The 16,741-nt window shown below is 40.0% G+C and overlaps 3 protein-coding genes and 1 long non-coding RNA gene across 10 annotated transcripts in view; 1 reads left to right on the top strand and 3 right to left on the bottom strand.

The window, feature by feature from the left end:
• Positions 1-3,177: 3,177 nt before the first annotated feature.
• On the bottom strand, positions 3,178-4,390 carry LOC130690256 (uncharacterized). Its single transcript, XR_009000925.2, has 3 exons — positions 3,890-4,390; positions 3,687-3,820; positions 3,178-3,466 (listed from the first exon to the last, which is right to left on the bottom strand). It is a non-coding gene; the product is annotated as an uncharacterized LOC130690256 (long non-coding RNA).
• A 1,161-nt stretch (positions 4,391-5,551) lies between these two features.
• Positions 5,552-6,592, top strand: LOC130690242 (rab-like protein 3). 2 transcript variants are annotated; one of them, XM_057513248.2, is made up of 4 exons: positions 5,552-5,872; positions 5,940-6,106; positions 6,171-6,284; positions 6,355-6,592. In XM_057513248.2, exons 1-4 carry the CDS (start codon positions 5,611-5,613, stop codon positions 6,541-6,543), a joined length of 732 nt encoding a protein of 243 aa, XP_057369231.1. In that variant the 5' UTR covers positions 5,552-5,610; the 3' UTR covers positions 6,544-6,592. The 2 variants fall into 2 exon arrangements, with proteins under 2 accessions (XP_057369231.1, XP_057369230.1); XM_057513247.2 differs by having other exon boundaries at positions 5,563-5,872; positions 5,928-6,106.
• On the bottom strand, positions 6,529-7,645 carry LOC130690243 (mitochondrial transcription rescue factor 1-like). Its single transcript, XM_057513249.2, has 4 exons — positions 7,182-7,645; positions 6,987-7,105; positions 6,849-6,921; positions 6,529-6,787 (listed from the first exon to the last, which is right to left on the bottom strand). The coding sequence occupies exons 1-4, from the start codon at positions 7,476-7,478 to the stop codon at positions 6,593-6,595; spliced, it is 684 nt and encodes a 227-aa protein (XP_057369232.1). The 5' UTR covers positions 7,479-7,645; the 3' UTR covers positions 6,529-6,592.
• Positions 7,646-7,786: 141 nt separating this feature from the next.
• LOC130690245 (protein still life, isoform SIF type 1-like) overlaps positions 7,787-16,741 on the bottom strand; it is a 40,231-nt gene continuing 31,276 nt past the window's right edge. For all 6 annotated transcript variants that reach the window (XM_057513253.2, XM_059495600.1, XM_059495602.1 and 3 more), the window contains 16 exons: positions 15,799-15,942; positions 15,423-15,605; positions 13,896-14,186; positions 13,637-13,807; positions 13,357-13,543; positions 12,963-13,226; positions 12,657-12,766; positions 12,364-12,543; positions 12,070-12,264; positions 11,830-11,938; positions 11,553-11,732; positions 11,170-11,465; positions 10,894-11,081; positions 10,508-10,779; positions 10,231-10,424; positions 7,787-10,157 (listed from right to left, as the gene is read on the bottom strand). In XM_057513253.2, the coding sequence (XP_057369236.1) occupies positions 9,963-10,157; positions 10,231-10,424; positions 10,508-10,779; positions 10,894-11,081; positions 11,170-11,465; positions 11,553-11,732; positions 11,830-11,938; positions 12,070-12,264; positions 12,364-12,543; positions 12,657-12,766; positions 12,963-13,226; positions 13,357-13,543; positions 13,637-13,807; positions 13,896-14,186; positions 15,423-15,605; positions 15,799-15,942 (3,159 nt within the window). In that variant the 3' untranslated portion in view covers positions 7,787-9,962. The remainder of the gene's footprint in view (positions 10,158-10,230; positions 10,425-10,507; positions 10,780-10,893; positions 11,082-11,169; positions 11,466-11,552; positions 11,733-11,829; positions 11,939-12,069; positions 12,265-12,363; positions 12,544-12,656; positions 12,767-12,962; positions 13,227-13,356; positions 13,544-13,636; positions 13,808-13,895; positions 14,187-15,422; positions 15,606-15,798; positions 15,943-16,741) is intronic.

The raw sequence follows: 16,741 nt of genomic DNA, 5'->3' as shown, positions 1-16,741 counted from the left end.
TCTCCTTTGTTACCATATAAGTGTTGCAGCTTATATGTAGAGTGTCCGGCTACGGTGCAAGAATTATATGGTTCAAATCCAGTCAGATGTTAAAAATTATCCATATAAACATTTCATAACCAAGTAGATTAAATTTGATGTTATTCATAATTTTAAAAATGTGTAATAGATGGCGGTTCGCTGTACTGATTGATAGTCTCATAAACAAAGTGGAATCATGCAGAAGTGATATAGCTATTGTGTAGAGTATCCGTCTGTGGTACCAGGAGACATAGGTTCAAATCCAGTATAAATCGCAAGCAAACAATTCACATTTTTCTGATTCTTATTATTGAATGTGTAATACGGTGTCTTAAAATAACCTGCAAATATAGTTTTCGGTAGAATGTAACTCATGGATCAATGGTAGAGCATCGGCTTCGAAAGTCGAATGTATAGGGATCGATCCCCAAAAGATTATCTCATAATTGAATACATCCAGTATATGAGTGAATAAATGTATATTTATCTTAAAACTTGCGATAGAAATTATTCTAAGTGTAAATATGTTGTCCTTAGTAGATTCAGAAAAACAGACAAGCTGATTACATGATTCATGGCTCAGTGGTTGAGCATCGGCATTGTACGCCGAAGATTAAGGGTTCAGGTCCCAAATAAATCAAATGAATATAACAGTTGCAATTGAAACGATATGTAAACAAAGGTATATGCTTTGAAATGAATGAAGCACCATGTAAACGTTTTCCAAATGTCGGAATAGATGTGCTATGATCTATCTAGAAAGAGCTTAACGCCTACGGTTAAAATCCGTTGTAAAACATATTAGTTTCTAAATACTCAGTACAGAGAAACATAACTTATTTATTAAAATTTGTTACTGGTTACGAGATTAACTGTTAGTAAAATATCCGTTCGCGTGCTTCGCACGAAGTTTCCCAACTCGACTGGCCCCGTGGAATCGTGACACCTGGGAAGGTAGGAAGCCCGTGGAATAGGAAACCTGACCTGGGAATCGAACCAGGAGACTTTCGAGTTGGGAAGCGGACGCCTTGCTTTTCTGGCATCTGCCCCCCTATATCCCCCCATTGGGATTTGGTTTTCTATTGACTCGCGCGCACTGTCACATTAATGTGTTGAAGTCTTAAACTTTACAGAAATGTCACAAGTAGCTCAATGGTAGAGCGTAAGTCTAGTAAGCTGATATCTGTGGGTTCGAATCCCACTCAAGTGCAATGTGTATGGTAGACATCATGTAAGGTAGTGGCATAAATTGATATGTCAATCATTTTATAAATCACTGTTTAAAATCAACAAACTGATTTCTCAAGCGAGGCTATCATTTCAATTCGCAGCAATATTGCTGCCTCAAGTAATGTCTTATTTAGATTATATATTTTTGCGAACAATTGCAATGTTAGAAACATTTGATATCACAGTAGCGTATAATTGCAGCACTTGAATCTTTAATTATATAGTTGAACTCTTATGGGGATCGATCCCTAAACATTCGACTTACGAAGCCGATGCTCTACCATTGAGCCATGTGTTACATTCTATAGAAACCATTTTTGCAAGTCATCTCAGGACATGCTATTTTACATATTCAATAAAATAGTAACAAGTTCACCTATTGACTTGGACTGGGTTCGAACCTCAGCCTTCTGCTTCCGTAGCCGGACACTCTACACATAAGCTATGATACTTATACAAACACTTTTCAGATTGACAAAAAATATAGCGAGGCGACAAACATTTACTATACAATATTACCGTGCGTTCACTCAAGGTATAGAAGAAAAAATTTGTAAGTGACTATAGCTCTATGGTTGAGCATCGGCGAGCAATGCCGAATATCAGGGTTCGACTCCCAATAGTTACTGAAAATGAAAAGTATAAACAGCGAAAACGGATTGTAGTCAATTACCGGCTATGAAACATAAATCAATTATTAGAATGTCAACAGTGATTAATAAAAGAATAATCGTTCCGAAGCTACTACCTACAAGCTACAACTATAACCAACGTGGATAGCGACCACAGCAACGAGAATAGATCACAAAATGCAAAATGCAGCAGCAGCAGTACGAAATGGAAATAAAACGTAATAAAAAAAAAATCAGAAAAAAGAGTAAAAAAAAAATCAGCAAATTGTAACATAATAAAAAACACAAGTTTGCTTTTTTTGTTTAAAAAAAATAAATTGTATTGACATTACTCTGCACATATAAATGATTTTGCAACTTTAAAAAGGCATAATAGCCCTTTCAAAAGTTGCCGTCAACCCAGGCAGGGGGAGACACTGCCTTGTTGACCCACCGGGGAGATTACCCGGTGATTGGCTAAGAGAAGCCGGAAGAAGAGCTGAAGATTTGGAACATTTTTACAGGAGCGATTAACCTTTAATTCGGATTTGTGGGTAGCCACATCGCCCTCCGTGAACACATCATCGGACTAAGCGGACGCCCACGTCCCCTTTCCGGCCAGAGCCCTCCAAACCTCGGTATATGTTATTTTTATATATACCGTACAGTAGGGGCATGACCCCCTACGGGCTTATTATGAGTCAAGGGGAAACGGGGCCACAGAAAGAAGGGAGCCCAGATATGCACTTCAATTTATGTATGACAAATACCATAATGCTGGAGAATGTTCTTCATTCATGGGGATTTCAGATCGAGTTTCCAAACGTCAGCATTGACAAAAATTCCAGCCTCCTTTTGAAACTTCATTTTCCATTTATTACGACATTTATCTAGAAAAAAAAAACACAAATGAGAGCAAACATTTCTGCTTATGGAACTTACTTCAAAGATTTATCTTTGCAATCTTTCTATGGTCTTGCACTTGAAAAGCGTCTAGTTCGATTTCTATGTGAAAACCAAACGTGACATAACATGAAAATTCAATTATCCACGTTAAAAGGCCACTTTTGGTTCTGCAGAGGTGTTCCTTTCGGATATGGCTAAAATGCTTCAAAATAAAGTAGAAATGTGGGTCCGAATCCAGTGTAAAATTGGTATATTGTCCCAATAAGGAGCCTTCGTAAATCCACTTAGTATCTATAGTAAGAAAACAAAACTAAGATAAGCATAAGAGATTCGAATTATATAAGTAATTTACCAAAGGTCTTGTTTGAATTCGACCCAAGCGATTGTTTCCATAATTGCATTAAAAGCTTGTTGTACTTCAATGAGATCTGACGGATTTTAATCGGCATAAGGAAAGGCTGCTGAAGGTTAAGTCAATTCAAAATCGTCAAACAAAAATATCTCCAAACAAAGTTAGCTTAAAATCTGGCGCATTCAATCAGGCACATCGGGCATGACAGTTATTGCCCTGGAAAAAATAGTGCTAGACCGTCTCCGACGACAACTCCATTAGCGAACGTTATACCAGGAGAAACGAGTTGTTGTCCAGAAAAATGCAGCCCTTTAAATATCACAACCAGTTGCGGCTACTGCAAAAACTTTACAAAAGTCCGATTAGGGAAATTAGCAATTATCTGTCTCATTCAATGACAATATAGTGGATAAATTAAGCTTAGACAATAGAGAAGCTACGTTTACACTGAGTTTTACAAACATCTCACTACCTTCACTCAACTCAATAACCTGATAACGACTTGCAATAATGCCCCGTAAGAACTAGACACCCAGACACATTACAGAACGTCATCGTAAACTCACTTGTTCGACGGTGTAGTCGTGAAACTGCGCACTCCGTTTCTTCCGCTGTAAGTGCTTCTCAATTTCTGGATCCTCCCTCGCCACCACACTAAATCACATTTGCAAAACTCCTTCACACCATGTAACACCCCCCACTGTAACAGTTAAGAGACAAGATTTCCATCACAAACGGTTCAACAAAATAGATGATCATTGTTATCTACTGATTGACTTCTTCAGTGGAGTTATTCAGCAGTCTTCCTGGAAATATCGGTAAGATCCTGATACTACCATATTCCAGATTCCCCGGGGATGGATATTTCTGCTACTGAAACAGTAAAATTTGCGAATTTACATTTATGCCAATAACATGTTGAATTTTTAAAAATATGTCTTAACTCAGTAGGTACTGCAACTGTGATTCATCTGGACACATTGTTCCCTGGTACACAACCAAGTATTTTACATCACAGATTTCAGAATAGCCAGGCACATGCACTACAAAACAATGCTGAAAAAAAAACCTTCCACTATCTTGCTAGCTTATCTAGCTAGCTTCCACAATCTCAATCCAATTGCAAAGTTGTTGACACTTGGCTGGCGCACAATCAGAGGCTTGAGTGTCATTACCATCTAGTACATTTCCTGCATGTGCCAATGCATGTGTATCAGTAATCAGAAAAGCATAAATAACAAGTAGATCAGTAATCCCATTTCACCAATTACGTAACTAGATTACATTGCAAAGAAAAGAAAAAATTAAGACAGCTCTCTATGTTCTATCAGAGAGAAGAAGTCAAAGACAAAATTTGAAAATATACTATAATTACCAGTGAAACTCACCAACTTTCCATGTATACTTCAATACCTTTTCCGTCTGCTGAGACGATTAAGCGAATGGATTTTTCCACTTGTTTTCGAGCCCCCATTCCCTCTCTTTCCTATTCCCCTTCCATTTAGTTATAGCGGTGGCGCCTCGACTTACTTCGTAAACATTTAATGAGGTGAAACGTACCTTTTTTCTTCCATTATTGAATTCCTAATTAGAAATATGATTTTAATTATTGTTATTTTAAATCAGCTGATTTAACGGAAAAACGAAAAACTTAATCGAAATCAACGGTTAAGTATTCCACTGTGTGATCTTTTTTTTCCCGGAAGGCTACCGGAAACTTCGCGAACGCCGGGATCAGTTGAGTCTTTCACTAGATGTCGTTGGTTTGTTCGATTACCGGCGACAGATTTGGCTACCACGTCTGCTTTCCCATCCAATTCCTTTTTTGTCTGGAAATTTTATTACCACCATTATGTTATGTATTTTTTAAGGTTTTGACTAAAGTTATGTAATGTAATATCCTTATTTTTCAATGATCATTTATAAGAGCCGGAGGATTGGAATGTTAACATCCTGGTGTTATGTGTAAGATTGTTGACACCTTTGGCTATCGAAACAAGCTCCATCTTCCACATCACATTCATTTTAGATCTAAATATTTAATTATGACAGCAAAATATCTAGAGTTATGAAAAAATAAATAAAAAACTATCAAAGGAAGTTTAGTGCAACTACTTTGAATTTGCAAAGCTCTTAAATTATAAATTCCAGGTCAGAATGTACTTGATTTTCGACGTTTTAAAATTTTGAATAGAAATCGTATATTATTAAAGCAAAATTTGCTTATGAGAAGAAAAAAACATAGAAAAGTCGGCTTGTTTTTGTGCCAAAAGAAGTGTAACAAAGTAGGTAGTCACTTGGCGTTCCGTTTAACACCATCTGTTGGGCAAATTGTAATACAATACCTGTTTTAATGTAGATGGCGTCGAGAACGTTGTTTACGTTTAAATCTTTATTATTCTTAATAGTTTATCATTAGAAATTTCTTTATTCTTTAATTGTTTATAGTAGTCATTCGTTATAAAACCGAAACAATTGATTGCCTTAGCAATGGCTTCGATCGATATTGACAAAGTACGAATCATAGTGATTGGAGATTCAGGGGTCGGCAAAACATCGTTGATCCACACACTCTGTCACGGAGAACCAATTGTCAATCCCTCTTGGACTATTGGATGCTCAGTTGATGTAAAACTGCATGAATATCGTGAAGGCACTTCAGCGCAAAAAACTTACTTTGTGGAGCTATGGGATGTTGGGGGAAGTTCTGGCCATAAAAACACCCGATCTGTGTTTTTTACCCCAGCTCATGGTTAGGTGATCTGAAATTCGAATATTCAAATATTGCTACTAATAGTCTTTTCAAGGCATAATTTTAGTGCATGATCTTACAAACCGTAAATCAGAGGGGAACCTTAGGAAATGGCTTGCTGAGGTTCTAACCAAAGAATGTAATGGAAATACTTTGTCTTCTGTTAGAATAAATCCTACCCGAAACCAAGAGATTGATGAATATGACCCAGAACAGTTCATTGGTTCATCACAGGTCTGAAAATTTTCCTGTCAGTTCTACTTATTAGTGTTTAGAACTTCTTGTATGAATTACGCAGATTCCAATACTTGTTGTTGGGACTAAACTTGATTTGGCAGAAGAGGTAAGGACCCATTTCAATCGAAGACTGTCTCCCATCGCCGAAGAATGTGGTGCTGGTGAAATTTTTGTGGTACTATGTTAGGGAAGGCGGTTAAATAAGTAAAAAGTATCAATCTAAAAATTCTTTGACTTTTTTTTAGGATTGTACCACTGCAAAGGCAATGGCCCCAGGTTCTAGCTCTGCCGTTAAGCTTTCCAGATTCTTTGACCTGGTAATTGAAAAACGTTTCTATAATAGAGATCGACCTAGTCCGTTCACAGACAAGCGTAGACTGATGTCAGGGTATTCTGGCAACGCGATAAATCACAAAGTATTTCATTTTGAATAATCTAATTATATTTACTGTATCAAATTAAATACAATTTCGATATACTTTACTAAGAGGTGGTTGTTTTATAAGGATTTGGATAATTTTCAATAGTGAGCAATCGGTAGCGTTTCAGCACAACTGCGACCTTTTCCAAGTCAGACGCGTAATCCGCCCTTAATATAACAACACGCCCAACGTCAAGAAATGCGGGGTTTATTACATTAGGGCCTTTTATCAAATCAATCTCATCTCCAGGTTCCATCTATTAAGGCAAATGCATGGCAACATAATTAACATAACAAGCATTTAAGAACAGTACTAACCCGTTTACTCTTCTTAAGAAGTTTCTCACCATTTACCCGAATTTTGCTTTCATAGAAGGCTATGTCTATTTTACTGAATTTAAAATATTAAAAAAGGTAAGGCTTCTAGTGTTTTTCTTACTTCATTAATCAAATTACTTTTTGGCAGTTCCAAGTCCTGCTTTCAGAAGGGTATCAAGTCTCAAGGAATTGAGTTTTTTCTTCACTATTTTAACATCCTTGCCATCCACGTCAGAAAGAATTCCTGGATCCAGGTCCTTCGAATTCAAAATAATGTGAGAGAGATTTATACAGGTTAGGATTGTTATTTAGCTAAGACGTATTCTTTCCTACGGTAATGTCTGTTGTCGAATCTTCATCCTCTTCGTCATTTTCATCGACTGATTGTTGTTTCCCTCCTTTGCCACGAGAAAATTTAGAAGTATGTTTTAAGGCTCTCTGGGAAGCACATGGGTTGTGTTGTAACTTTGTCACTAATGGTTGACATCGTAAGATATCCGAAAGACGGTGGACATCTCGCCTTAATACCGGCCACAGCACACGGCCAGCAAATTCGGAGATCACTTTTGCTTGTCTTGCCCTTGCAAAATTAACCAGGAAAATCCGAGTCATCACTGAGCAATTTGTCATTTTTCAACCAAAGTTTTTTGGATCGTCTTTCACTAGCAGACTACGATTCCAAGCAGACGAACAAATACATGTAAAGCACGGAACAGCTCATAGTAAGTCAAAGGTTAAAACAATTCTGTCTAACACTTTCGCACTCTGTTGACTAGAGATTGGAGAACCTGACTCAAGTACGTACACTTTCGAAAATGTAGCTGGATCGAAATTGTCTGCCATGATTGTCGTCTGCTGCTACGCTAACGCTCCAATGCCACATTTCAAAAACTGAGCGAATAGGTGACGAAAAGAATTTTCTTCCCAAGTTACAGTGCTGAATGTGTAATGGTTTGTATATTTACTTTCCGCACATACACCGTTGGCCGTACAAGTTCCTTAAACTCAGAATGAAAACGACTGGACTAGTTGTTGAGAAGACTTTTGAGTGCCAAGGTTTGGTTTTTTTTTTCTTCATCTTCTTTTCGTCTTCTTGTCGCGCCACGGAAAACGGAAAGAATTGGAGAAGAAACAAAATTCCAAAGAAATCAGGAAACAGCCAATCGTGATGATAGTAATATAACTATAGCAAGGAGGAAAACGAAACAATCAAGTTTCGAAAAAAAAAAAAAAAAAAAAAAAAGGAAAGGAGAAATTTGAAATGTCCATGATGGAAAAAAGGCGGGTAAGGAGGAGGAGCGATCCAGGAGATTGGGAGGGTAAAAAGGGAATTACATATTGTGGAGGTTAAAACAAAGTGTTTTTCACGGGAATTGACAAATACTTCATTGAGATGGAATAAGCGAGAGAGAGAAAGAGAGAGAGCGAGAGAGAAAGAGAGAGAAAGAGAGAGAGCAAAAGAATCAAGAGTGTACGTCTCTAACGCGTGTTCGTGTGTGTGTGTGTGTATTCAAAAAAGAGAAAGAAAGGAAGTTATGTTACTTTTTAGGGGACAAAGTCAGTTTTAAGTGATGGGCAGTTTCATCCAAAGATGTGGCTTTTTCGATGGTGACGGCATTTCACGTCACAATGAACGAGCTCGCATTCCCAAATCGGTTTGTCTATAGATGCGTATGCCTATATTAATTCGTGTGCACAAAAAGGATGGGCGGGGCTGGGGAAAGTAAAAGCATTTGGCACCACAGAAAAAAAAAAAAAAAAAAAAAAAAAAAAAAAAAAAAAAACTTAAGTAAATATCATCTCCTTTTTCCTCACGACACGTAAATCAAAAATGCATTAATGGTATAAATTTATTTTTTTTTAAATCCCTCAAATATTTAAAAAGATGATTCCGCACCATTCTGTTCCCGAGTCCCGACTACTGATCTTCCGTCTGAGATCCAATCCGAGCACTTTCTTTTGTTTAGGATTTGAAAACTACAACAAACTCTATTACCTATTATGTTTTCATATCTAACACACACACACACACACACACACACACACACACACACACAAAAAAAAAACAGAGTTTCCTCGATTTTTTTTTCCCCCCCAAACTTCTGTCCAAAACCAAACGACACGAATAACAACTGGAAAATGTATAGGTGCAACGGGAATCTCACGCATATCGAAAAATTGATTGGGGAGTGGTGGGGAGAGGGAGAGAGACGATGAGTCGATTTCTATATTCAACAGACGAGAAGAGGAAGAAAACCCCTCCAAAAAAAAAAAAAAAAAAAAAAAAAAAGTTACATCGGTAGAGGGTCAGAATAGAATAGGGAAACGTACAATAGTCCAAAAATAAAGAAAAATTGCTGTTATTTGCCAACCCGTTTTTGTTTTTTGTTTTTTTATTTTTGGCTGGCGCTGCCAAGTCCTATCAAAATATTTCTAGGGTATTCCAGCACCAATCGTGGCTTTCGTCAATTCTTTTACTACCTAAATTTCCCCTCTCCGCGTCATCTTAGTCCTCGTTCCCTTCAGAACATTCCTTTGATTAATGACTAATTTATCATATTATGCGTGACAATGCAAATGGAAATTTCGCCTATCCAGCCAGTGCAACAGCAGTAGAGGAAGACAGTGAAGCGGAAGATGTGATTATGGTGGAGTATTCTTTTTTTTTTTTTTTGTTTTGTTTTCTGTCCTTTCGAGATAGAAAGAAGAAGAAGAAAATTTCAAAAACAAAACGCTCCTCTGGCCGAAAAAAAAAAAAAAAAAATTTCGAACGAAATCGAATTTCTCCTTCCGAATATTTTTCGTGAGTCGTTTCAAAGAAGAAATTTGTTTTTTTTTTTTTTTTTTTTTTTTTTTTTTGCACAGCTGGGCAGTCATGCGAAGGGGGCAAATAGAGATGGGTGTGAGTATCGAGAATAGGGAAGATTTACATCAGTCACACACAATTTTGAGCACTCGGCGTGATACCAGAACATCAAACGGGTAAAAAAAAAAAATAAAGGGGGTGGGGGTGGGGGGTCGGAAGAAGACAAACAAAGAAATATGAAAAAGAAATCGAAAATCGATTGCCTCAATTTTTTTTCCCCTTTCGTTTTTTGTTTTGGTTTTCTTTTTCTATTTCTTTGACGGGTTACCCAATGTCCCGTACGAATTCTTGTTTCCGGAATTAGAGCCGGAATTTGGCATGTCGTTACTCTTACTCGGTCGGGGTAAAGTGAACGATTCACCTACACCCTCACGGGGCTTCCATATGGGAGATCCCAACGGTTTAGCTGCCGCTGGCGCATACGACTGAGGCGTCCTCGATGCCTAAACTCACACAGCATATCCATCAGTTAGTTTACACAGCTATTGCAACACACGTTCCAAATAAATTTCGTACCTGAATGAGTTTAGCCTGACTGCAAGCGCTTCCGGTAGAAAGCGTCGACGTCGTTGACAGGCTTAAGTGATTAGGTGTACGGCCGAGTGATGGCTTCGATCGATGTTGATGGTCATCTTCGTTCTCTGACTTGACACCCGGATCGCCGTCCCTCGCTTCAGACGAATCCACTCGACGGATCGATTTCTTTTCGCCTGAATGGATCGATTCTTGTTAGCTGAACATTGCTCTTTCCTAAGATTTAAATGTTTCATTTTCTAAATGGGGTACAGATTACCGATCGTGTTGCTGCGTCCTCTGAAAGTGACTGTCGGAATATCTTCAGCTTCGCCTCCGCCGCAGGCTTCGACATTATCGTAGTCTATAGTGCCAGCCGAATGGCGTTGAACATTTCGTTTGCCTTTGCTTTTATCAGCCTCCGCTTTCGGCGTCGGTGGCGTCGAGGCCGACGGAACGGGCGGCTTTGCCGGCGGAATGCTCATATTGCGCACGCTCTCTCGAATGATTTGCCGGATCGTTTTGAGGAAAGCGTTGCGGAATTCGGCGGTGCTACGTTTGATAAATCATAAAAACAATCAAAAATTCATCGGCTGACTGTTGGAAAAAAAAAAAAAAAAAAAAAAAAAAAAAAAAAAAAAACGAAACAATTTGCACACAACGGACCTATTGGAAAGGTGGTAGACTTTCTCCGAGCGCCGGTGCAACGGGTTCTTCAAGTGAATCAACTCCCACAAGTAGTGCGCTTCCATGTCTTTGGCTTGAGCGGTGCGGACTTGGACTTCGGTCACCGGAATCAGGACCTGATAGCGGATGATTTCCACTTCCGGCGCGCTAGTTTTCGTCGTCACGCTCTGTTAAATAATTCAAAATTAAGATTGAATAGATTTATTTCCTTTTCTCTTTTGAAATTAAGAAGAAATAGGCGATAAAAATACGAACCATGAGCTTCTTGCGCTGGCGGAGTCGCTCCTTGCAGAGGAAGACGACGGCCGTTTTGAAAACGAAGCACATGGCGTGCAGCTCCAGGCCCTTTTTGACTTTGCCCAAAAAGTCGGAAATGTTGAGCCATTCGACTCCGCCGTAGTACAAGAGCTCAGACGGACTGAGATCGACGGGCTGCTTGCAAGACTTTTGGTGCTGGCGGAAGAGGTGGTCGAAGATGGCGCCGTACTCTTCGTGGATGCGCTGCATCTCGTTGATGTGCTCGGCCACTTTTTCCATCCCTTTCAGGGCATCTGTTGTGTTTAATTACCCCAATTAAGAAACGCACCATCATAAATTCATACCACATTGATTGGCAACGGTTCGATAAAGGGACATACCGACAAGATGTTGATGTTCGCTGCTGTTTGGGTCGGTCAAATTGCGCAGCTGCTGCAACAGGAGCGGGTATTTCAAAATGCGCTGGATCGGTTTGATCAAATAGGATTCCAGCGTCGAAGAATGCTGTTGCCGAGGATTGCGTGACTGTAGGAACTCTTGTAACGCTTGCGAACCTTCGTCTTAAAAAGTTGAACAAATTGTTTAGATGGAAAAGGAAAAAAAAACAAACAAACAAACAAAAAAACAAACAAACAAACAAAAAAAAACATTAGTTACTTGGAAGAAGAACTTTTTGAGCTTTCGAGTGGCTGGCGCAGAAGGAACTGTACAGTTTGAAGTGGTTGGCATGCTGCAGGAAAGCGCTGCCGATGGCAAACAGGACATTCTGCCGACAGATGGGGTTTGTGTTGAAAGTTTTGGACGTAAACAAACAAACAAACAAAAAAAATATATATATAAATGTTAGGAAAACTTCGCAAACACAGGTGACGTGAAAAAAAAAAAAAAAAAGTTTACTTTGAACTGATAGGGCTGATCGATTAGCTCGAAATGCGGTTCGACAGCCAAAGCTTCTTCGAGGCTTTGCTGGAACATGCGCTGGAAAGTGACAATCTCCTGGATGTTTCCAAAGAGGGCATTGATCTCGGCCGAAGAGAGAAATGTTTCTTGTTTCAATGGTTCCAGATAGTTCTCCAGCAAGTTGTTCAGATGCTACCAGATACAAAAAACGAAACATGATTTCTTAAAGAGTTCCATTCATTTGTGTATGCGTGTGTGTGTGTGTGTGTAGTGGATCTACTAGAAATTTACCTTGACATAAGTCCTTTCCGTCTCGACCAGCTCTAGAATGCACTTTTTCAGCTTCTCGCCATCGGAGAGCTGCCGATTGGGCGTCAGGGCGATCGACTGAGAAGACGCGATGCTTCCGGTAGGCGAGGATCGCCGGAAATCCGACGTGGTAGATGTGGAGCTTCTTTCAGACATGCGAGGCTATATCGATTTTCGCATGTGTGTGTGTGGGCCATAATAACAAAAAAAAACAAAAAAAACATTGAGGATCATTCCTGTAACGCGTTCAATCTCTTCGTAATGTCTGGACTTACCCGAAGCACGGGACCAACAACATCAGCCGGACTAGATTTATGCTGCTGGATGGGAGGTAGTTCAGTTGGGAAAGCGCCAGGACTATCTACCGTTTGCGCTGACTGTCCATCTTTACAAATAAAAAAAAAACGTGCGTCCATTGATTGTAATAAAAGTTAAAGCGAGACAAAATAAAAAAAAAAAAACGGGCAGAAAAAAAAATAAAATAAAAACGATCGTTGGAAGTGCATTAAGCCAATACAAAAAAAAAAAAAAAAAAAAAAAAGAAAAAGAAATAAAAACAGATGGCCAATGCAGTTACTTACGCCAAGATGGAGCCGGGACGATGAGATTGGAGAGAACGTCGTCGGTGATGAGCTGATCGGAAGGTGGCGGCGGGCAGACGAGACTGTCGATGAGGTCGTCGGTGGTCCTCAGTAGGCAAGTCACGTCGGGCGGATCGGCTCGGCAGCTGCGGATCATCAAGGAGAGCGAAAGCTCTTCCTGGAGCACTGACTCGATGTACATCATGTCCAGGTCGCCGACCAGGGCTCCGTTGATGACCATGATCTCGTCTCCCTTGATGATTCCTGCCCAAAAAAAAAAAAAAAAAAAAAAAAAAAAGAATAACGAGCATCACACAACGGTCCGCATTAAACGAAATCACATTCCGCATGGAGCTGAAACGCAAATCGAATCAAATGACGTTAGAAATACTACCGTGGTTCATGGCGACGCTACGGTCTTCCACTCGGCTGACAAAGACGCACAACTCGTCCTGTCGTTCCGTATTCTCCACCAACTCGGCCTCGACGCTGAAACCCCACATTTGTTCCAAATTGTTGCGCGACAGCTCCACTTGATACAGAGCTTTTCCGCAGATTTCGACCAGTTCGTGACTGGGCACCTGGAACACAATAATAATCCAATTTGAGGCTTTTATCGAAACACAAGTTCAGCATTTCGAGTCGATAAAAATAAATAAAAAATCAAGATTTACGTATGAATCGATGAGATCGGTGCGGTGGGGCACAAAATGGTTCGAGTTGTCCATGTCGCGGCGCTTCTTGACGCGGACGAAATGCTCGGCCGGATTGAGTCCGCGTTTGCCGCAAGCGCTGGCCAGAAATTCCTCGACCGTCATGTTGTCTTTTAAATTGACAGTCGCCGTCTGTTTGGCCCAAAAAAAAAACAAAAAAACAAATAAATAAAAAAAATGTTTAAACTGTTCGAAATGAAGTTTTGTTGTTGATCTCTACCTGTCCGTCGGGCAAATTGACTCTGAATTGCCTGTCTCCTTCGTGATGATGGCCGCTGTGCTGCGACGATGCGGCGGCCACCGATTGCGATTTGCGCGAGCTCAGCGAATTCGATCGGGACAAGGTGGGCGCCGCCACGGCCCGTCTCCTCGTGGCTCCTCTTCCGGCCAGCAAATTGTTGAGCAGCGACGGACTGCGAGCGCAAATGTAGGCGTGAAACGACGAGACGGTAAAGACGCCCAGCCGGTTGAGCGTGTGCTTGGTGCTCCTGGAGACGTGCGTCAGTAAACTCTGCAGTTTTTTCCAAAAAAAAAAAAAAATAAAAAAAAAATAAAAAAAAATAAATTATAAATAAACAATTAAGAAAAAGAATAGGAAAATTGGATAAGATCTATAGAATTTTTTTTTTTTTTCCCCTTAAGAACAAGACGGCAATGATGACGTCAAGAAAATTATGCACATCTTTATGGGAATCTCGTTGCTTTTGTCTCTTGTACGCGCGCGTGCTTTTCACGCTCGCAAGACGACCCCCAACTTTCTCTCTTTTTCTTTCGACGTCGTTCACACAACTTTGGCAACCGCGCCACATACGCTGAATAAAGCTAATCAAAGTCTTATCGTGTCATATGCTTGCCAGATTTTTCGAACCTTCTTTTTGATTTTTTTTTTCTTTTGGCTCCGTCCTTTCGCCAACTTATTCAATGCTTCACTTCGTCCGGCTGCTTGTTGTTGTAAAGAGAAGCGCGCGTTGCCTAAACTTATATTTTGTTTCCCCATGCAGCAGTCACCTGGCTCCAGTCCCACATACTTTCACCATCTGCTGTTGTTGGATAGCACTTAAATAAACATTTTATTCTCCGTGTCTGTGCTAGCGAAAACCAACTTGTTTTATTTTTTTTTCCAAAATAAAACTAAATCTGTTTTGACTTGAAACGTGAAAGAAGATTTGACGAAATGAACCAAAGGACCCCACCTTTTCTTTTTTATTTTGAAATAGTAAAGGGGAAATGGGGCTTGTGTTTCGACCAGCAACCATTACCAACTTTGAACTTTATAATGAGGAGTCAAAGGATGGTTGTGTATGCAAACTAGACAGCGCACAACGGCAGCACGTCTAGAAGTTGAGACTCTCCAAAGTCGATCCTGTGAAAATGGGAAACGCAGAGAACGTCGTCTACCTCCGTATACATCTATTTGAAAACTAGCCTCATTTTCCTATGGGATTCCTAAGTCCTCGACAAACTCTCCAGCAACGCCATCCGTTCTAAAGTTTCGCCATTGCAGTTCCCCGACGCTGCTCATTATTGATTCATTTTCAACTGTGCACACAGAGGGAGAGAGAGAGAGAGAGAGAACCGGACGATCCTCTTTCGTATTCCATTTTTAAAATATATCCCCCCCCCCCCCCAAAACCCCAAGGGTCAAAAGTAAAACAAAACAAACAGCTGACCGCACTGAAGGGAAACTGTTTTTTTTTGTTTGTTTGTTTGTTTTTTTTTTTTTTTTTTTGGCAAACTGAAATCTTACCTTTGGATTAGGTAGTTCGCCGTGCTGCAAGCTGGCCATGTAGCAGCGGAGACGGAACTGTTCGCAGTGCAGTCGTTCCAAATTCTCTTCCCAAGCGGCAATCTGAGCTCCGATTTGACGTCGACTCTCCGACTCGGAGACGACCGACAGTTGCAATTCCGCCATGTGTTTCAATTTGTGATCCTAAAAACGGTGGAATTTTGTCCAATCAAAAAATCAAGTTAGATAATAATTAGAAAATTAAATTTAAAATAAAAAAGAATAAAAAAATGAAAGGCTAATGAAGAAGATTCCAATTTCGTTGCTCGCCTGCGTTCCTCGTTCAATTTATACAGACACATAACAAAGTGGAAGATGGGTGGAATGTTTGACATACCGACTCGATGGAACGTTCCAAACGCAGAATCTCTTCCTGTAGCAAGTGCAGTGTGCCCGTCTTGCCCCGGTGACGGGCAAAAGCCGCCGCACACGCTGAATGAATACTATTCACCCACGTGTCCAGCTCAGCCTGACATGGAGCCTTAAAAAGAAGATAAGAAAAATTGATTATTTAATACATAAATACGAAAGGTTGGACGAAAGAATAAAAAAATGCCTCGGAATAATCAATGAAAAGGCCACAAGAAATATCAAAGTCATCCATCAAAGAGATACACAATCTCTAGTTGAGTTTCGTACAAAGATTTATGCACAGTGTACGGTATGCATCGCAGCAGCGACGTGCAACGGTTCATTAGAACCCGGACGTCTCCTATTCCATCATTCCCCACCATTTTCTTTATGATTATTATCCACAATGATCCCGAGGTTTCACGAAAAAGAAAAAAAAAAACTGCTATATTCGAGGGCGATCCTTTGGAGCTGAAAAAAAAAAAGCGCTGCATTACAACGTTTGGTCGATTTATTGGAGAGCCGCTCAGTCGGAAATAAACATTCCCCCAAAACTCTTATGCTCATCACGCATCACGACATTAATGTGTGTCTATTGCTCAGGCGGTTTGTTAAGGCCGCTAGATAAAGAATAAAAAAAGAAAAAAGAAATGAGAATAAACCTATCACATGTGGAAGGGCAGAAATACGACTCGTAACACATCGGATACGCGCGCGCGTGATGAGCCATTTAAATCACGATGAATGGGGGAGGGTCGGTTACTCGCATCTGTTCATCGTTGCTGAGCAGACGAATGCATTTCACTGGCGGGCTCGACATTTAAAGAAGAATGAATTTCATTTGAAATGTTTCCAAGTCTTTTTTTTTTTTTTTTTTTCTTTTTCTTTCGATGATACCCTAACATGGTAAGCATTTCTTGGCTGCATGC

Source organism: Daphnia carinata, chromosome 6 (genome assembly GCF_022539665.2).
Source record: "Daphnia carinata strain CSIRO-1 chromosome 6, CSIRO_AGI_Dcar_HiC_V3, whole genome shotgun sequence".
NCBI lineage: Eukaryota > Metazoa > Arthropoda > Branchiopoda > Diplostraca > Daphniidae > Daphnia > Daphnia carinata.
This window is presented reverse-complemented; position numbering and strand designations above follow the sequence as displayed.

Bases quoted from the DNA above. Each gene is read 5' to 3' on its own strand.
- LOC130690242 (XM_057513247.2), top strand. From the start codon at position 5,611: ATGGCTTCGATCGATATTGACAAAGTACGAATCATAGTGATTGGAGAT. The intron at 6,107-6,170 runs GTCTGAAAATTT...TGAATTACGCAG, and splicing joins AGTTCATTGGTTCATCACAG to ATTCCAATACTTGTTGTTGG. The intron at 6,285-6,354 runs GTACTATGTTAG...ACTTTTTTTTAG, and splicing joins GTGCTGGTGAAATTTTTGTG to GATTGTACCACTGCAAAGGC.
- LOC130690243 (XM_057513249.2), bottom strand. From the start codon at position 7,478: ATGACAAATTGCTCAGTGATGACTCGGATTTTCCTGGTTAATTTTGCA. The intron at 7,106-7,181 runs GTAGGAAAGAAT...TTGAATTCGAAG, and splicing joins ATTCGACAACAGACATTACC to GACCTGGATCCAGGAATTCT. The intron at 6,922-6,986 runs GTAATTTGATTA...TTTTAAATTCAG, and splicing joins GGACTTGGAACTGCCAAAAA to TAAAATAGACATAGCCTTCT.